We start from the raw sequence: 20,108 nt of genomic DNA, 5'->3' as shown, positions 1-20,108 counted from the left end.
TTCTTTTTTTGTTTGGTTGTTTGGCTGGGTTTTTTAAGAGGCAGGTAGATTAATGACCATTTATTTCTGAAAACTAGTCTCTGCGTTGAATCAAACTTCCAGCTGGTGCCTACCAAGAGGATACAGTTCTATACAGGTACAGAGTCATTCCAGATAAGGCTAATGACTAGTTTCAAGTACTTTATTCTCCATGTAGATTCATGTATGTGTAGTTAAGCAATAGTTAGTCCTAAAATTCTATTCATGCACTGAGCAATGCAAGTAATAAGCAATATTTCGAGACATATTAAGCAGTATTAGTTTTCAGGACAAAAACACATTCAAGAACTGTTCTAACACTCTTCCACTCTGACACCAACTCAACGGAGGGTGGGAGAACTGCCCTTTCCCTGCATACCAAGATACACGTAGGTTGCATAGCACTGCTTCACTGGAATCCGTATGGTTTAGATTTTAATGGAGTGTTGGTTTTAGAGCTGAATATATGGAAGCGCTTGAGTTACATGAAGAAGAATTATTATTGCAAACCTGACTACAGCTACAGTTGGTGTTCTTGGAAGATGAGGGTGCAAGTAACAAGAAGCTAACAAATTCATGCCAGTAAGTCAAGTTTAATTTGCTTTCCTTTTCCCCTCCCTTCTAAAGCTGGCTGAAATAAAAGTTCCACTGTAAATGCAGTGACTAGCAAACATGGATGCCATCACAAATACAGCCCTGCCAAGAGGAAGTCCTCCGTTGACTAATAACAGAGTTTCCAATAGCAACAGCAAGATATTCTGGGCACTGAACTGAAGAGATTTAGGGATATATTCTAAACAAGATGTGCTTTTTCAGCTACAGAATATGAACTGTGTAACATTTGGACATAAGGTTTCTAAGAAGTCACCAGTAACTAGGATTACAAAGGTAGAATCGGAGGTTTTGCTGGCTCTTCAATGACCTTTACTTCAACAGGTAACACTAACTTCTCCCTATCAAGCCTATTATCAAAATATGGCTGCAAAAAATAAAGACAGAAGTCATCACTACACAGTTTGGCATTGCAAAGGTCTCAAGTTTTTGCTGTTAACTGAAACAATATGAAAACATAGCCTTTTATTTTGCAAAAAGGAGACTGTGTGCTTGATAATATTTTTGTGTAGCATTTGTCACTGTCAGAGCGTAATACAGAACATAATCAAGTTCATTTGTTAACTAAGTAACACATTCTTTGAAAACCTATTCTTTAATGCAAGACAGCGTCAGTGACATATTACAAAATCATTTACTAGAACTGGAAAATTACTTTTGTAAAGATCACATTATATCACAGCTTCTCTTCTGTACCCTTTACTTGCTGAGAGTGCAGGGCATTTCATATGGTTACTTCCCGTGCACACATAGGATTTTTTTTTTTTTTTTCATTTGAATACAGAAAACCCCCCAGATTTCCAGTGCTGCAATTCAATAGTTCTATCAAAGACTGCCCATGCATTTTCATGGGAGTAATTTATTTTATCTTTGAAGTAAATACAAATTTGTCAGAAATATTTCCTAGGTCAATTTGTAAGCTCTACTATGTGGGAATTATGCCAAAATAGAAGCACAGATCAGAGTGCTAAAAAGTAATTTCAAAAAGATGCTAAGCAGTAGCAAAAACTAGAAGCTTCTAAGCAGCCAAATAAGATGAAATTTGTCATCAAAACACTGAAAACAAGAAACAAAACAAACCTCCTTACAGAGAAACCGATACACTATATGCCCAAGTCTGACATTGTTATGTTAAAAGTTGCCTCTGCATAAAACGTTATATACAACACTTTCCAGCAGCATAGATGCCTGCTGCACTGTTGTTTTTTAATACCTTGGGGGTAATATGTTATGCACCGCTAAGTAATTCTAGCCTACAGTACAGCTTCCCACCATTTTTAATTTTAGAATGCAACCAAGTTATTTGAGATGTAGGTAAAATAAAAAAAGATTAACAAGGGTTTAAAACTCTAGATGGCACACTCATACAGTAAAAGACTATAAATCTGAACAGAAGTACATAGGTTCACCTATGGTATTTTCTTGGTTTTCCACCTGAAACATACATAATCTATTTGCAAATACTGTTCTGAGGCCAGTTTGTGAATTACTATTATAAAGGATCTGCACTATTTCCCCAAGTTAGAATTGGGTGATTTAGTATAATACCATGCAGTATTTGCAGTTTTGTATTTCAACAGTACTGAATTAAGTTAATTTAAGATTCCACATACAATTCATTCCCATGGCATAGCACCCATCCTGTCACACTACCATACTCCAACCTACTCCATGGATAATGGGAATGAGATCTTAAGTGTTTCTTAAAAGCAGAGTCTTGTGCAACGACCACTTCAGTTACATACATTTTCAAGCTTTGAACTCATGGGGCAAGTTTTTGTTGCTGCTTTGTTTTTAAGCAGAAGCTCAGCTTTATTTCATTACATCAAGTCCAGGGTCATAAAAACGACATTACAATACATAGCCTTTAACTTACCCATCTATATAGAGTAGACAGTATAAAATCTGAAACTCCAATCAGCTTGGATGGTGGCAACAGTCATGAAAATGACATCGCAATATTTTTATTAGAATTTGTCAAGGGTATGTTGCTGCTGTTATGCAATCTTACTGAAGCCACAGTAAATGAAATGATAGCTGTGCAACTGAATGGCCACAGTATACATCTGAACAACATCCAGAATGATCAGAACTGCAAAATGCCTGAATTAGGGGTTTTGACTCATCATCTGAGTAAATAAACAAGTGCCTAAAGACAAATACAAGATGGATTTACAGTGTGCTAGATGCTTCATGGTAATGGTGTAAAAATACTTTTATCCTCCAGTAAGTACAAGGCAGTTGAACATGCTATCTCATCCTTACATGCAGTAGCACTTGGTTACTGTGGAGAAGCTAATATGCCATAGCTTACACCACAGTGAAGGGGTACCCATATCACAGGTACAAAATTAGTACAGACCAGCATGCAGCCCTGCATTCAGATGGTTTTGAAATTCATGTGGAACGTATGTTCAACAAAGGACACACAGAAGGAATAAAAAAAGTGCATTTGCATTTACCGATCGGAGAACTACGTGAACGTGGAAGCAGTTGCCCACAAAGCCACAGAGAAGAATGTCTTTGGCCTTAAGCCAGTACAAGAGCAGCTCTGAAGCAAAGTACACAAATAAGTTTTCTCCATTTCTACAGTACTGGATATCAACTCATTAATAAAACCATTAACATCATCTTTTTTCTCTAATAAAGTGTATTCATAATCACTCCTTGCTGTATGGTAAACATTTACCAGAAAGTGTACATCTGTAGCATGCTTTTACTCTTAAATAGGCAAATAAGATAAAAATTTCTAACATATGTTATTCATCTACATACATAAATTCATAATTGCCATTTGCAAGTCCAATAAATCACTGTAATTTTTTAAAATCATTTAATGAGTTTATTTCTACAAATTCTGGCTTAAAAGCAGGTATTGTAGATACAAAAATCTGAAGGGACTGATGTGCAGCACATGTCATTTCTTGGTGTTGTCTATCTGGATAAGTTACTCATTTCAGTGGGTATTTATCACATTTCTTGTAGCAGCAATAAATAGGCATTTTACTTTTCATAAAATATTATTTTAGATAGCATGTTAATCAATACAAAATTAACTTTTAACAGCACTAGAGTAACATAACCCATAGGTCATTACAGGTTGATCATGGAACTGGAAAATTTAATATTCGTTCTCTGTGCAAACCTAAGATTGAGTGATTTGCAGGGTCTCCAACATGTCCTCCACTGCCTTCAAAGAGTATTTAGTTTCTTTCTTACTGCGACCTGCAAACTAATCAACAACAAAAAAGGATTGTTATTTGTCATATATCGGAAATTCTGTGCATAGATCCTGTACAAATAACAGTTCTAAACATGAAGCACCAAAAATTAACTCCATTTACTACAAACATAAAAGCACAGCCTCTTTATTGTTTCACTAAACCCCCGCATTTTTACTAGAATACAAGCTATATCACCCTTCTTCTAACAAGTAATGCAAATGCAACAGAACTCCTTAATTTCACTCATTTGCTCTGAATGTCAATATTCAGCACTAATAAATACTCCACTTTGAAATTTAACATTTATCTGAATAGAGATCTTCCTGCTGTTTGTTTGCTTTGCAAACTTTAATATAATTTTTATTTCAGACTTTATTTTTTTATGTGATCCAAATTAGATTATATTTGTAATTTAAATAGTAGCAAGACTTGGACCTGTAGTTGAAGCTAATCTATTATTTATTTTTGTTAGAGTGAGACAGAGAAAGTTCTGTTTATCAAAACCTACTATAAAATAATCCAGTCATCATGTAATTATATTTCACAGGTCAAAGTAACTATGAGTAATGACCTTGTATTTGATCATAACCTACTGTTACAACAGCAATTTCAGGGAGCATTTGAAATAAAGTCTGTCTTGATAACGAAGATACAGCTCAATAAACACTACTTATGGCTTTAGATTCCCTAAGACACATGCAGCCAAGTTTGGGAAAGCAAAGAAAAGGGTAAAAGGGTAGGAGATGTTGATCACCCCATGTGGACCTCAAAAGGGTTTTTCTAACTGTATTGACAATTCCCATCACTCATCAGCCATATCTAACACAGTGGATTTATTGACTAGGTTGGTCTTCAGTCAAATGAAACTCTCAACCATTTTTAATACACCTGCATTAAAAAGTTTTGCATTTGGAGTTGGGAGGCGTGGTAAAGAAATTACAGAAGCAGTAACTGTAACTTGCTGCTAGTAAAATAGCCTATTCTCTACCTAAATGTTAACATCTAAACACTCAATAAATTTTCAATTTAATGTTTTTTATTTCAAATACCACTGGTGTCTTGCATAGTTAGTCCTTGATTTATAATGTGTTCCTTCTCTCTTGTAATTAACTTAATTTAGCAAACTCTTCATGACCTGTTAAGAAAGATTAAGTCATCAAACCCAGGTAATATCACACCAGCAACAAGCTGCAGGACCTGTTAACCTGCTTTTGACCCCTAGGCTACAATCTAATGTTGGGATTCCCAATCAGTACTGAGTTCTTAAAAAAATAGTTTTGGCACAGTAAATGAAAAGCTATTTCAAATTAAATAGTTAGGAGAATGAAATGTTGTTATTGTGACATTTTATAATTAAGAGACATACTGAAAATGATGCATTTTCATATTTCCAGATGATGAACTGATGTGCCATGTTTGGCTCTAGTAGTATGTATAAACCCATTCTTCAGGTTGTGCAGTTTCCATAGTGACTTGCAACAGCCAATTTCAGAGGAAAATCAAAGCTCTCCCAGGTGAGAGAAGTAACTTGCTTAGATCTGACTTAACAGAATATCCTCTTTTTGTTCACACTAAACAAGAATAGTCCTAAGCAGATACTTGGGGAGTCCAAATCTTTTCACAAAAACAACCAAATGAAAAAAACAGAACTCAAAATCCTCAGCTGAAAAATTGTTTCAAATTCAAAGCATTCAGAGATTTCAATAAAAAGCACAGAAGCCTGAATATACTGTGGTCAAAAAGCATGCTTGACAAGACACACAGAAAGGACACAGAGGAAACTTCAAAATAAGATGAATTTTACTTATTTTACTTCTCTTCAGGGACACGGAAAGCAAAACCGACATAAGACATTAGTTTAAAAAATGTTACTTGCTAATTTCAAGACTGGTTGCCTTCATGATACTGACATGTACTTTAAGCTGAACAAATAAAACCAAACTCTGCGTCATAACAAACAGAAGTATACTTGGAAACGTAATCACTTCAAATTTGCCCTGACGAACAATTATTTTGTCTATTCTGCCATTACACAGCAATTTGACTGATTGAGCCGGAATCCATTTCTTAAAATCATGATTTAATTTTCTGTTTCCCAAATGGTTTGTAACAAAATCACCTCTCCAACCATAAATAACATGTGGACTGCTTAACACAGAAGAATTTAGCAATGTACCCAAGAAGCATGTATCTGGAAAATTACTATGAGTAGGATCACATTAAAGATTTTTGTGAGCATTAATCAAACTTGCCTGCCTCTGCTGAAACGCTTCTACCAGAGGACATGCTAAACCAATTACCTAATTGAAGAGCACTAGGTAGCCATATTTTGTTTCGATGTTAAAGTAACTGTGACTCATGTCCTCAGTCAGAACAGATACACATTCTTCACAGGGTTTGCACAGAGAGAATAATTCAGTTTCCCAGTGATACAGCAAAACCAAGCTTGTAATAATAATAAACCTAAAATAATTCTTTGAATAATGAGTACTTCGCTAACATCTGAAATGAAAGATTAAAACTAAGAAAAATTTTTTTTCTGGTTTTTTCCACCCAGTCAATTAAATTTAAGTGGCCTAGAGAATAATGACCATTTTTTTCAGAGCATATGTTAGCAGCCAGGAATTCCAGCTCCATACAGCAGCCCTAGCTACAAAACCTTTCTGTCTTCCTGCAAAAGTTTACATTTCTCCTAGATTAGGCACAGGTGAGAAGTACTAAGCACAGAGGGTTACATATTTAACATCAAAATAAGTATATTAACCTCATGGAGCATCAAATATCTGTGCTTTTCAGAAAATTATTTAATTCAACTATTCTTTATCACCATGTTTTCCTGTAAAGAAACTGCTGTACAGTCTAACCAAGATTGGTGAAAATAAGGTTTTCTTTTCACACCTAAAGATTGTTTTCTTTAAATGACAAAAAACTAAAAGGTTCCTCTGATTTCATACAAGAATGCATAGGAAAAGCAAAAATCAAGTGCCAAAGCAAACTGCCTGAATGAGAGAATAAATTGAAAGAAGGGGACCAGTAAAAATATTTCAAGTAAATTGCATATAAAATAAAAAAATGCAACTATAGCCAGTGCTGAATTTGAAAAAATAAAGGCAGTTTTCCAAAATTACTGAGCAAACTGTTGGTAATTCAAGTTCAAATCCAGGCTGAAAATGGGGAAAGATCTCACTGTAAGACAATTGCTCGAAAATAACTTTTTGAATTAATAACTTCATATTTTAAAGTCACGAATTCATATAATTTGTCTAGGCACTGAAGCCAAGGTTCTAAATGCATCTTATTCTCTAGAACATGACTACTGGAAAAATTGCATTTAACAGTATAAGAAGGTCCAACTAATAAAACAAGTCAATGCCAAACTCAACAAGCTCTTAAGGCTCTTATTACAAAGTGCTTTGGATAATGCAAGGAAAGTGAGGAGGATTTATACAGATAATATAAGTATCTAGATTAAAACCTGGCTAGACAACCCTCCACTAATGGAGGAATGCTGTAAGGGCTTCCACTGGCACAAGCGACCACGGTTACATCCCTAGGTCCAAAAGATGACAATTTCCAACCATTCAACACGTTAAGGGAGCAACAAATCAATACTGGCTCATAGGGGAAACTGCCACCTACTACATCACCGAACACCATTTGCTGTAGATGTTGGATGTTGTAAGTCTCCGACATACACACTGGAGCGGCCAAACCCTTCTGCAGTCATGTAACAAGCTCAGTAGGGTTGGGCTGGGGCAGTCCTGTCCAGCTGTAGTCACTAGAACTTCTTGTGGTACTTCTGTTAAGAGGAAGGGGGTGTTCACGCCATTTGCTTGCCAAATACTAGCTTGAGCACTTACATTTTCTGTACAGCTAAATTCCCCCTATGATTCCAGTCAGATACGGTGTTCGTCATTTTAATGTCCCAAACAGCTAAAAAGAGCAGCTGAAGTATGCAACGTATCACAAAAGTATGAAGTCACAAAGAAGTTATGACATGTGTTTTAGATATATGTTAGTTGTGTTAACATGATCTGTTCTGGTAAGCCTAAACCAAAAATGCTTAATGTAGGATCCAAAAGAGTTTCACAGAAACAGTGGAATTGCACTTTCCAGTGAAAAAACCACAAAAACAAAACCCAAAGAACAAAATACCCACCCCACATCCAGAACCCCCTCCCCCATTACTAGTCATATTTTGTTTGACATATTGTGATGTTAACAGAAAGCCCCATGGAGAGAAAAAAAAAAGAAAAAAAAAGGGCATGCTTATCTGGCTTCAAGTCAAGTAACTACAAACTGTCATAATTAAGCTTTCAGTATATTCAGAACCGGGAGATGCGTATTTCTAGGTCTTAACCTTGGTATGCCACCATTCCACAGCCAACATATCCTGATGCACCCTGAAAGGGGCTGTTTCCCAGACGTGCTAACAGGTCTCTACTGCTGCTTTGAACTGGAAACTTCAGTTGCAATATTCACTTAAAACATGTGTTCAAAACTACTCTAATCTAAGCAGTTCATTTTATTAAGATGTAAAGCATGGAGTAATAGTTTTCACTCAAAATTCACACATCTTTTAAAACCTCTTTTGTTCTATCAGTGGTGAATCCACTGTGTATTCTGTTCTTCACGGGGTTTTGGGGGTTTCTTTTGTTTGTTTTTAAATCCTGCAATACTTGAGTTTTCCATCAATACTGTGCTTACAGGAATGCCAGACATACTGAAGTTAAAAGAAGTCCTGCTTATTTATGGGACATCAGACAAAATTGGTAATTCATACACACCTTACTGTCATGAGCAGGTAAATGATTTATAATGAAAAGCAGGGACTCATTTAAAGAGCAAAACAGAGAAATAAACTTCATGCACACAAGTACAAAATGGTTAATTACGTCCTCAGGGATACAATATTCTTCACTGTCAAGTACAGTCAGAAGCTACAGGGCCAATCAGGGTAAATGGAAAATACTTCAAAGTTGTAATACATCAAAAACACATCAGCCACAAGAAGCTGCACTCTTGGCAATGAATTGACATACAGTGTATTAAGAAAACTGCACTGGCCATAAAAGAAAATCCTAATTTAATTCCATAATAGATGGAGCTGGTCAAAAGGCCATTCAGTAGTATTAACTGTGAAACAGTAGCAGCAAAAGAAAAATTAAATGTTGGGTTCTGATACTGAAATATTACAGTGAGAAAGAAGCATTACATGTATAACAGCTTTGCATTTAATACCAACATTTTTGCTCAGAAAAAGTTCAAGGGAGAATTGGACAGTATGATCTTGATGTTCAAGATTACTTACACATAAACTTTAATTGGCAGATCATTAAGAATAGCTGTAAGGGAGTCAAACAGATGTACAATTTTGGGGATGCACAGACAGCAGAACCTATGAGCTAAACCCTGTTTTCATTCGTAGTTATAGAAAAAATATAGAGGTTTGTAATACAAAAGCAAATCTAAATGTTTATGTATAACCTTTCAAATAGCTGAAAAGACTCCTAATGACTTCAGTAAGCTTTGATTGTGGCCTACAAAGTCTACATTTTCACAATTCAATGGGCATTCTTCTATAGAACTATGAGAAACCAACTTCAGTCACAATTACTAAGGTAATTATTAGGAACACCATTAAATATGATTTTGAAAGGTCAGAATAAACTGAAGAAAAATAAAATTCTAGAATTTTCATTTGTTTTCTAGTAAAATAGAAGTAGATGACCAAATCACTCTAAGAATTAAGATATAAGGTTTTATTAAAATACTTAGCTGCAGAACTGAGTCTTGGAGGTCAACATTACACTAGTGTACATTCAGTTAATGTTAGTAGAAAATAATCTGTTTAAAGCTAATAAGTAAATAATACTAATTAATAACTGTAAAACATCAACCTTGTATTAATTGGTTGGCTTCCAGGAAATCTAACAGAAGCAGAATGCAAAAAATCCAAGCAGATTATGCTGATGTACACGTCATATCTAACCTCTTGAATAGCAGTTGATACAAGTGCAGAAAAGAACTACAGAACATGTCAAGAGTATCATAAAACTATGACGTACTAACCTGGTATGCTCTATTTATTTGGTTAGCTGCCCAGCTGGCGTATTTCATATTATCTTTTTTCATTTTTGCACTTGCTTTTGGATTGGAAGCAATATGGCTGGCAGACTAGGAATACAAAAATAAGAACAGTGTAACTGTAAGATATATGTGCATGAAAAAAATGAGAGCATTCAGCACCTTTGCATTCAGAGCCCCACGCACAGTGATAGTGGAAAAGGAGAAAAAAATAAAAACAGTTACTGGTAAATGCATCCAAATAAGAATCATGTAAACCTTTAAAGAATTGCTTTATTAATTAAAGCTAAATTAGGCTTCCGCTCAGTTGTGTTCCAAGTTAAGAACCAAACCTGGACATGATCAGCTAGTCCAATTTGCTTTTCCCAAATTGAGAATTATGAATTAGTTTTTCGGATTCAATTTGTTACCAGAGATGGTATAAAATACATCACTTGTGTGTCCAAACTGCCATTAAAAACATGACATTTTTCCCTATGGCATCAGAAAGCACATTTTAAATGAAGGCAAGACTCTGTACATAAACTATGCCCATCTTCCCCTGAAAAAAAATGAAAAAGACTTCTTAAGAACTAAACTCATCTCAGAGACTTTTCCACTTATATAAATAAATCCACTTTGCAAGGAATCACTGTTACTCCCTCCCAGAACATCTTTCTGAGTGCAAAAGTACTTGAATGCAAAGAACTACAGAACCCTACTCTCACCAATCAATGAAGAACCTCCAGACAAGATTTTAAAAAGGAGCATGGAAGCAAATGTCTACATGAATAACACATTTCAAACTTAAAGAATGTTCCCTTACAGTTATCTCCCTGAAACTACCTCCAGAAATAGGAGAGGAGTGGGACTGTCAAAGCAGCACCCTCCACAAACTCAGGAATGCATTCTCTGAAGCCATGCCCACATGAATTGAATTTGTGATCTAGTACAAGGTCAGGGCCCTAAGATGAGGCATAATTCTCTCTGGTTTCCTGAATTCCATGAAGTACTGACCAGTTTCCTCAGTAGATACAGCTGAAAGCCTTTGTGGAAAGTTTACCACAGTTATGGACATTCTTTGGGGGACTACAAACACTGGGCACTTCTGTCAAGTACAAAAGCCACAGCCACAGCAAAACCAGATCCTAAAGCCTGGAAACAGCATTACAAAGAAATCAGGAGCCAAAGGGTAGATACTGAAGCAGTGGTGGCAAACTGTGCTTGCAAAAACCACCTAGTAAAAATGTGACAGCAACCAGCTGAGCAAAACTGAAGAACTGAAACAGAGCATACACACATTTTTTGGAGTAATGAACTTGCATTATGCAAATCAGGGTTTATGTGTATGACTTTCAGGCACTGCCAAAACAAGTTTCCCAAATGCTTGGGTCATGTTAGCTCAAGGTTGCCAGCCAGATCATCACAGATAACAGGCTCTAAATCTACTTTACAGACTGAAAATAACAGGCAGAACATAAGATCTGACAGAGATCAAGAGCCAAGATTGGCCATAATAAACCCCAGGCCTGTTCTAGAATCAATGCAGAAGTCTATATGTATACACACCTTAAAAATCAGTTTAGGCCAATAAACAGATTTGGTACAAAACTTACTCCTAAAAAGCTAAATGACCTAAGGAACAGCATGGAGGCAGGCTCTTCTCCTTCTTGAACATACAATCGCCAACCCAAGAATCTCTGCAGATGGGCTAAGAAGATTAGGTCTAAGTCTCTTGGAGTCTTAATGGTGATGCCTAACAAGTCTTTGAAAGGAAGCTGCTATTGCCTGGTATTAGCAGGAAGTGTCAAAGTTACCTGCCTTTGTGTCTCTGTAAGCTGCCCCCCCCAAGGAACCTTTCTGGTTTTGTCCCTAAAAAGATCTTTTAAAAGATCTAAAATCTAAAGGAAGATGTTCAATAGAGGCCTCAGTATCTTTAGAGAAACTGAAGAGCTGGTGCCAGTACGTGTTACCCATAGTTACTGTAGTCATGGTCACACTCAAGCTAACAATGCTGTGCAAGCTGAAGACTCACTTTGAAACTGAAAGTAGAAAGTTGTATCTAGAAATTGGAGTGAGAAAAAACAAAGAAAAAAAACCCAGGCTGGTTAAAAAAAAAAAAAAGTAGAAAAAAAAAGCAGCCATCACACTGTGCTGGTACTCTTCAGCAGTTCACCTTCTTGTAGAGAGGAGTATGACTTTAAATCCTATTTCAAGAAGTTACCTTCATGTGCCAATAATGATAATTCTTGGAAAACACAGGCAAGACTTAAAGCTTAAAAGCACTTGAAGTAAGGAGTACCTACTGGCATAAATTTCTCCATACTCAGTATTTAAAAACAGTTAATAATCTGAGCTATTAAGTCAAACCAACAGAAAAAAAAACAACAAAAAACCCCAGCAAATGGTAAAGGATAACATACATGCATAAAAATATATTCAAAATGATAACATGGAAAATCTATAATTGTGCTTACCATGTAAAGTCCAAACAAAGCTCTCATATTTCTGTTGTTAAGCTTCAGTGCTTGTGCAAAATACTTTCTTGATAGCTCAAGGTTTTCAAGCCCCCCTTGAGTGTATTTAACCTGTAAAAATTATAAGCTCCTGAAACTTGCACATCATCCGTATCTCAGACATTCACTCTTGAAGCAAAGATACTATGAAACCTCACTTCAGGTTTGTTTCGCACGGTATTTCAAATCAGGTGAGTGCTACTAAAGGCCAAATACTGGCTTGGGAGAAATCCAAGCTCTTTACAATATACAAATTTTTAAATATTTAACTATAGGAGGAAAAAAAGCCAGCATTAGTTTAATTAATTTATTGCTACAAGAATAAAAAGTGATTATTTTACACCTACACATACTTACAACCTTGGCATAGTCTCTTATGAAAAGTAACACAAACTTTAAATCTGAAGTGAAATTCTGACTACTATAAATCTATATAAATCTAACTCTATATTCCTTCAGCATGCATTACACCAGTACACAAAACAACACAATGCCTTTCATTATCTATTCAACTGCAACAGTGTACAAAGTTTAGAATATTACTCTGTTGTTTTTCTATTCATTTTGCCTGTTATTAGATCAACAAAAAGAGGGATAAATACTAGAAGACATGCTTCAGTCTTTCTACCAGAAAGTTATTTAGACTTTCAAGTTTTAATGTTAATCCCATTTTATCCACATTAACAAAACAAATCCATTCTAAGCAGTTAACAGTACAATTGAGGAAAAAAAAAAAATACATCTGAAAAAAGAATGCTAATGACTAAAAACCTTGAGTTAAAACTTCTAAGGGCCCTCTCTCCCTCCAGCGCTCTTTCAGGCAAAATTTCCTACGTGGATCCCGAGATCTGGCTCCACAGTAACAGGCAATATATCATAACCTCCTAGGCAGCATTGTTGTGGAAAAGTTTAACTTCTCATGCACTTGATTTGAAAAATGCATAAACACTTCAACAAGAATAGCTCATTTAAAATGAATTTTTATCTTCAATATTTCCTGTCCTTACTCTTATATTTAGCTTAGTCACAGCGAGTAAGAAAATACAGTTTTCTTAACATGTTAAGTTCTACGAGATGTTAACATTCTCTGCATACTCTCTTAAATCTCCTAGGGAAAAATTAAAGAAACCATTTGTATTCCATTTTCACCACTTCAGTAACATAAAAACAGAATATATATTCAAACATAATTGATTTTTCCAAAAATACCTACTTCAGCATACTGCTGACAATATAAGTGGTTGTGTGGATTAGTCATCATAAGCTCCTCTAAGCAGAAGGCTGCCTTTGCATAGCTGAGGAATATAAAAACAGCGACAAAATGAAACAGCATATACAGTTCTTTGCTTCAGTTTCTTTACAGCACAATAAAAGAAGTCTTACTTTTCCCCCATAACTTCACGTGATTCACAATTAAGAAAAATATTTTCTTTTAAAATGATGTTTGAAACCTCAAGTTACTATTTTTACATCATAGTGAAAAATGTACAAAATTTAACAGTCTAGGTATATATGGAACAGCTTATGGAAAGCATTTAATATACTCATTTCCTATTAATAAGTGCTATTTCTTATCAACAAGAGTGATGAGTAGAAACAGGCATTAGGTACTTAAGACACTGAACTCAGACTACAAAAGAGTTCATTTTTTTCTACAAGTAACTTCAGCTACCTGAGGATTCACAAACCAAGCTACAGACCAGAGCGCTTACACTGTCAGTTAACTGTACCTGCTCACAGTGAACCACAGAAGTGAGATCGAAAAACCATACTAAAAGCAGTTCTAAAAATCAAACAGTTCAAATGTATATACGAAAATAGCATCGTACCAGTCCAAATGGGCAACAACTTATCGTTGAATAAAGAAAAGGCTAGTACTTGTTCTTTAAATGAGAGCTTTCAGAAAAAATTAAGAAGTCAAGCTCAAAATGTAGGTTTATTTATAAAAATCTTAGCTTCATAGTCTTTCAACCAATACAGCTCCCTGCAGAATTTACATCTTCTACAGATATGCGATAGCACTGTTGCACAGAGTGTACATGATAGGATTCCAAAATTCAGGGCCGCAATGTTTATAATGACAGTGTGGGTAGATATTTAATATCAGACTAAAAGCAATTTAGCAATTATGAGACAATATTAAACCATATAATCTGTAAAATCTTACTTCTTAAAATTAATACATTGTGGTTTTCTCCTGTGCACATTATGATAGTCATATATGTATTTCAAATATTAATTTGAAGATAAAAGGATAGCCATTTCATTCTCCAAAAGCAGAAGCCACAGTCCTCGTAACAGAACAGAGCGTATATAAACCTTGTACATCTAAGTGTGTTTATGAACAATGGTAACAGCATGGTGATTTCACAAGCAAGACTAAATTTGTGACACTGATAAAATAAGTAAGCTGACGAATTGTCTCTGTTTTAAAAAAATTATCTTTTAGTTGCTTTTTAGCCAAGATCCCAATTTTCTCCCCATTTCATCATCAAAATAATTATAATAATAATAATAATGTTCATAAAAATACAGTGAGCAGTCAAGTCTTTCAATGAACTGGAGAAAATTCTACATATTATTTATAATTGGAATTACAGATCAAGACAAATATAAGCAAAAGCAATTTCTCAGGTTTTATTACACAATTTTGTAATAACGATTATAGCCAAAAAAACCCCAAACCCAGTAACGGAATATGTATGTTTGCACCACTCTATCATTCACTTTTGTACCGACAGATTTGACAAGCTTAAATATCTTTCTAACCTTTTTTTTTTAAAAAAAAATAGCTATTGGAAAGCTGGCTGGTGAATTTCCCAAAACAAATGGAAATCTGGATATCAAAATTCTAGATTATTCCTTAAGTCAGCATTTGAAAGAGCTTAATAACTGTTTTCTTTGAGAATGGGGTGGAAGGAGAGGTGATGGGGGAACAATTTTTTCATCACAGTGAGAATGGCTATTTCTTTCTTTAGAATTTGATTCTTTTACTACTCTCTGGAAAGGAAGGCAGGAAACAATGTGATATAATTCAGGCTGGGCTGAAGAACTAAAGAAAGGGAAAAAAAAAGATACGCCTTTGGGTGGAGGTTAGAATTAATGCTGTGATATTAGAAAACTTGCACTAAGGCTTTGAGCTAATCCTCTCACACTGGGATTTCCTCCTGTCACTACAGCAATAAAAAAAAGCTAACAAAAACATTAAATATCCAATAAGCATGTTACTACAACATTCAGCATTCTTGATTGCATTGGGTTTTGTACCCAGGCGACCAGATGCCTCTAAATCTGGATCCATGTTTTGTTTGGGTTTTTTTATAAAGGTTACTAAAAGTTCTTGCAGAGGTAGGCTAAAAGAAAATCAGAATACCAGTTGCTGTGACCAACTGATTTTAAAAGTAAAGAATTTAAAATCTATAACTAGTAAAAAACATCACTTGAATGAAAAATTATGGGAAATAAGTGCTGTTCCCTGCTACACTTAAACCACTTCTTTTAAAATACTGGATTTAAAAAAATGACTGAAACATGCAGGTAATTAAGTAAACTGTTTCTGTTTTAAAATCAAAAGCCTTCTTAAAGCATTTGGTAGTCAGATAAGTTTGGTAATTATTTTCTATTGATGGTTGTTATATTGGAAATGTGACAGCATACTTTCTAACACTAGTCGTTCAAAAAAAATCACTGAGGTCTTTGACTTACACAGAGTAGGTTTAATTTAGCCGTTTTTATGTGGACTTAGCAAACAACTTACTCGTGTTCATTGATGTAAAGTTCTGCAAGTTCATGCCAAGCTTCTTGGTCTCCAACAAATCTGTATAGAGAAGACAAGAGAGGAAAAAAGGAAAAATAGAAAGAATGTGCAAGGGATTCTGTAAATGACCAGCATGGAAGCAAAAGCGTAAATCAAATGCAAATTCCCTTTTAATTAAAAAGATTTATCAGAATACCAAAACACAATCTGTATTCTTATAAGACACTCACTGTTCCAGATACTCATTCAGCTCTCGGATGGCCTCAAGATTTTTCCCCTGGGCTTTTCGAATGGCAATCTTACGCTTTCTTGCTGCCTATGGATTGACATTAATAAAGGATTAGTGTCTCATAATTCCCTGGGTTTTTGTAAAGAAAGCAATTTGACTGTGCAAATTATTATCTCAATACCAGTGGAATTCCACCGCAGAGCAACTGCTAGGTTGAAGTTTATAAACATACCCTATGACATCCCACTGAGAGACTGAAAACCTCTTCTTACAATCACATTATGTATGCTTTTCTTTGGAGACACAAACTGTATGCATTATTTCATTCAAATAAATGACTGTCCAGATTCTGATAATTACAAAACAGCAGGGGACACTAATCTTCAGTCGTTCCAAAGACCCCCACCTTGTCATTCACAAGATCCATAACTGAAGAGGAAAGATGGTGACTGAGTCTTAGAGAATCCCACAGATGCATCTTGGTTGCCACTGTATAAATATGGCTTTCAGCCATTTATAAAGATTCTTGCTGGAGTGCTGAATGCTATCTTTCATTAATGTTGAATACACACCAATTTCATAAACCAGTCTCTTACCATTCTTGGAGCACAAAGAAGGCTCTTCAATGTAAAGGGAATATAAAATAGCCATTTCAATGGCAAAACTGAGCAGTACTTTAATATGTGGGTGGAAACAATAAACAATATAAAACCAAGAATTATAATGCATTTAAATGTTGAACACTATAAAAGTTGTTACAGACCACCAGGAGAAAAGATACACAGAATTTTAATAGTTGATTATTCTGTACTTCAATCCAATATTCCAGTTTCTGAAATACATTGGTTACAGTTCTCTAAAAGCAGTTTTCAGACCTGTAGGAGCTGTGAATCAAGATACACTTGAGGTGTAATTCAAAACAATGGATGTCTTCCCAGCAGTCTGACAGAGTTGGAGCAAACAGCACTACACCTCAGCCAGCCTGAAAGTCATCAGATCGGGAATCTGACAGAATGAAAGTAAAACCAAATTCCAGTGTAACATGCCTCAAAGAATGAACACCATCAGCCTCCTGTCTCGCCTACAACCGCTGTTCTCCCGGGTGATCACAACCGCTGTAGTCAGACAAGAGGACAGACGGTCTGGTGTGCCTGATGTGTCTGCATATACACACACACTTATATGCCATTTGTCCATGAGATAGTATTAATAAAAAAATACCAAAAAAAAGGGCACATTTTATCTGGGAATGAAGTCCCATTGTTTATTCCCCTCATAGCTCTCATCCCATTTTGTATCTTATAAAGAGGATATACAGTTGGGTATCACCTTACAGAAGCCTTCACAGCACAGGAAGAGAGAAGTCTTCAACAAAACCTTAAACGATTTTAATCTTTGACTTTAAGATAGCTCTGAAATTAGTTTCTTCATGATGTATCTTCCCAAGATCACAGTCACATACACCCCAAAAGAGTTCTTATACTTTTACAGTATTTTAAACATAACTATTCTCTTAAATAATTTCTTATCCTTTGATCATCACCCGAACAAATTAATTGCTTCCAGAAGAAGAGAGTGTCGCGTTTAGAGTAAACTTTTTCAAGCTACCAAAATAGCACAACTAGAAATGCTTTTAACACTAACTGTAGGTCAATTCTTTCCTTTGAGTTTTTCCCCGTCACCTCCCCCACAAACATATTTGATGAAAATTCAGTGAAAATTACTCAAGTGAGGAAAAAATATTTCACTCTTCTGCTTAAACGCAAGGCACAGGCAGAGAGAAAATTCATCAGAACAATCAGGAGACAAATTAGGACACAGGCAATGTGGTAGGTTTACCCACAGTCATTTTGTTTTCCACTGCTTCTTTGTCAAACTGCAACCTATGAAGTTACATTCATCATTTTACTTTTTTTGGGAGGCACTCGGCTAAAAGCCGTAACTGACTGTGGAAATTCTAACTGCTGACCACATTTATCACTATAACAATAACACACACTTGTTATTTTATTTTTGAGTTTTTAAAATAAATATAACAGTGTAATTGAACTTTTTTTTACTATAAAAAGAATAATCCCACATTCTTATCATATTGCTACTATTACTAAACAACAAACAAACCAAAACAAAACCAAACCTGTTGTTCTCTATCACATTTTATGAAGAGGTCTCAAAGCATTTTGTATAGCAGGTCACTACCCCTGCTATGGTGGGAGCACCAGGGTAGTGTTAAACTCACTACCCAATGCTGATATTATACACAGCCCAGCGGCCTGCCCACTGAGCCCGAAACATGAAAGAAGGGAAAGTGGGGATAACAGCATGCACAGCCAGAGAGGCGTATCATGCAATTACAGCTTACAAAGACAGAAGGTTTTTTTGCAGGTAACGGGCTATCTACTTTAAAATATAGCTTTTTGATTAAAAATTCAGTTGTTATTTTCAAAATCTAAAGAAAAAACAATCGACTGATAAAAACTAAACTGCTTGGGAACCGAAATAATCTCTTTAATATATAAAATCAATCAGTGCATCTGACAACTTAATTTGCAATGGCAAACAGGAACAGTATACATAAGCCACCCTCCTTTTTTGTTTCTAATGCAACTCCTTCAATTGCATGCAACTCAGTCCTCCAAAAGAATCTGGAAACAGATTTTCTCCATGGCTGCTTTATTTCTTAACCACAGCACTCCCAAGTAACATAAATCACTGGAATCTCAAGACATTAATTTATGAAAAGCTACAACTATTTCTAGTCACAAATATAAACTGATGTTTACCTATAACAAGCATGTCATCTAATGCAATCAAATAATGAGGACAGAAGGATTAGACATAATTAACATGTTCTGATGGTAGCATTTAGGAGTTAAATGAATTACATACACATTTGACAGAATTTATCTGCTTCTAAACTGCACCAAATCCCACAACATTTCTTAAAAATTACACTTTTTGTTTCTTATTTGAGGAAAAACAGTATTTAGAACTTCCTTTTTTATCCACCTTCCTTATCACCAAAAATAAAGCAGCATCTAGGCTTGAAATCTGCACTCTCTTTACCCTCAAATAAACCTTCAAAAATGCTGGGGTAAGTTTATTTACAGAGAACTCTTAGTTTACAAAAAAGAGACTCAGCCACTTCAAACAGTGCTGACATTCAGAGGATGAACAAAATGTTGTATAGTAGCATAGAATTTTTCAAAGTCTCTTTAAAACCACTGGGAAGAAGTCAATGAGGATATAGGGTTTTTTTAAAGCAATTATTTATGTGATGGAAAAATGTTAGTAACACAAATATTCTGAACGCATTGCCAAGAGACATACACATAGGTGTTCAGTAGAACTGAAGTATTCAAACCTGTGATTCCTAGGAGTGGTAAGACAGGCTAAAAAATAGACATGAAAACAAACTACTATTGCTTTTACCTGTATTCACAGACTCTCTCCCATCTGACTTTCTAGTTTTTGTTTTGAAACAGAAAGACTATCCAGAGTTTTTTTAAATCAAAACTGAAATTCAATGACTCCAGTTGTCAATGCTTTAAGAAAAACATATATGAAAAGGCCTGCCCTAAAACCAAAACATGGGGCATTTAGTGTGCTGTAAACTTCTAATTCTCATTCTGATTTGTATTGCCTCTGAGCCCCTATCTAGCTTCCTGCGTGTATCAGCTTCCTCC

The 20,108-nt window shown here is 35.3% G+C and overlaps 1 protein-coding gene across 1 annotated transcript in view; it reads right to left on the bottom strand.

Moving 5' to 3' along the window:
- Positions 1-2,404: 2,404 nt before the first annotated feature.
- EMC2 (ER membrane protein complex subunit 2) overlaps positions 2,405-20,108 on the bottom strand; it is a 43,341-nt gene continuing 25,637 nt past the window's right edge. The window contains exons 6-11 of the mRNA XM_075023821.1: positions 16,424-16,509; positions 16,194-16,253; positions 13,650-13,731; positions 12,398-12,508; positions 9,927-10,031; positions 2,405-3,862 (exon numbers count right to left, since the gene is read on the bottom strand). Coding sequence (XP_074879922.1) covers positions 3,776-3,862; positions 9,927-10,031; positions 12,398-12,508; positions 13,650-13,731; positions 16,194-16,253; positions 16,424-16,509 — 531 coding nt within the window. The 3' untranslated portion in view covers positions 2,405-3,775. The remainder of the gene's footprint in view (positions 3,863-9,926; positions 10,032-12,397; positions 12,509-13,649; positions 13,732-16,193; positions 16,254-16,423; positions 16,510-20,108) is intronic.

This window comes from Buteo buteo, chromosome 3 (genome assembly GCF_964188355.1).
Source record: "Buteo buteo chromosome 3, bButBut1.hap1.1, whole genome shotgun sequence".
Taxonomy (NCBI): Eukaryota; Metazoa; Chordata; class Aves; order Accipitriformes; family Accipitridae; genus Buteo; species Buteo buteo.
This window is presented reverse-complemented; position numbering and strand designations above follow the sequence as displayed.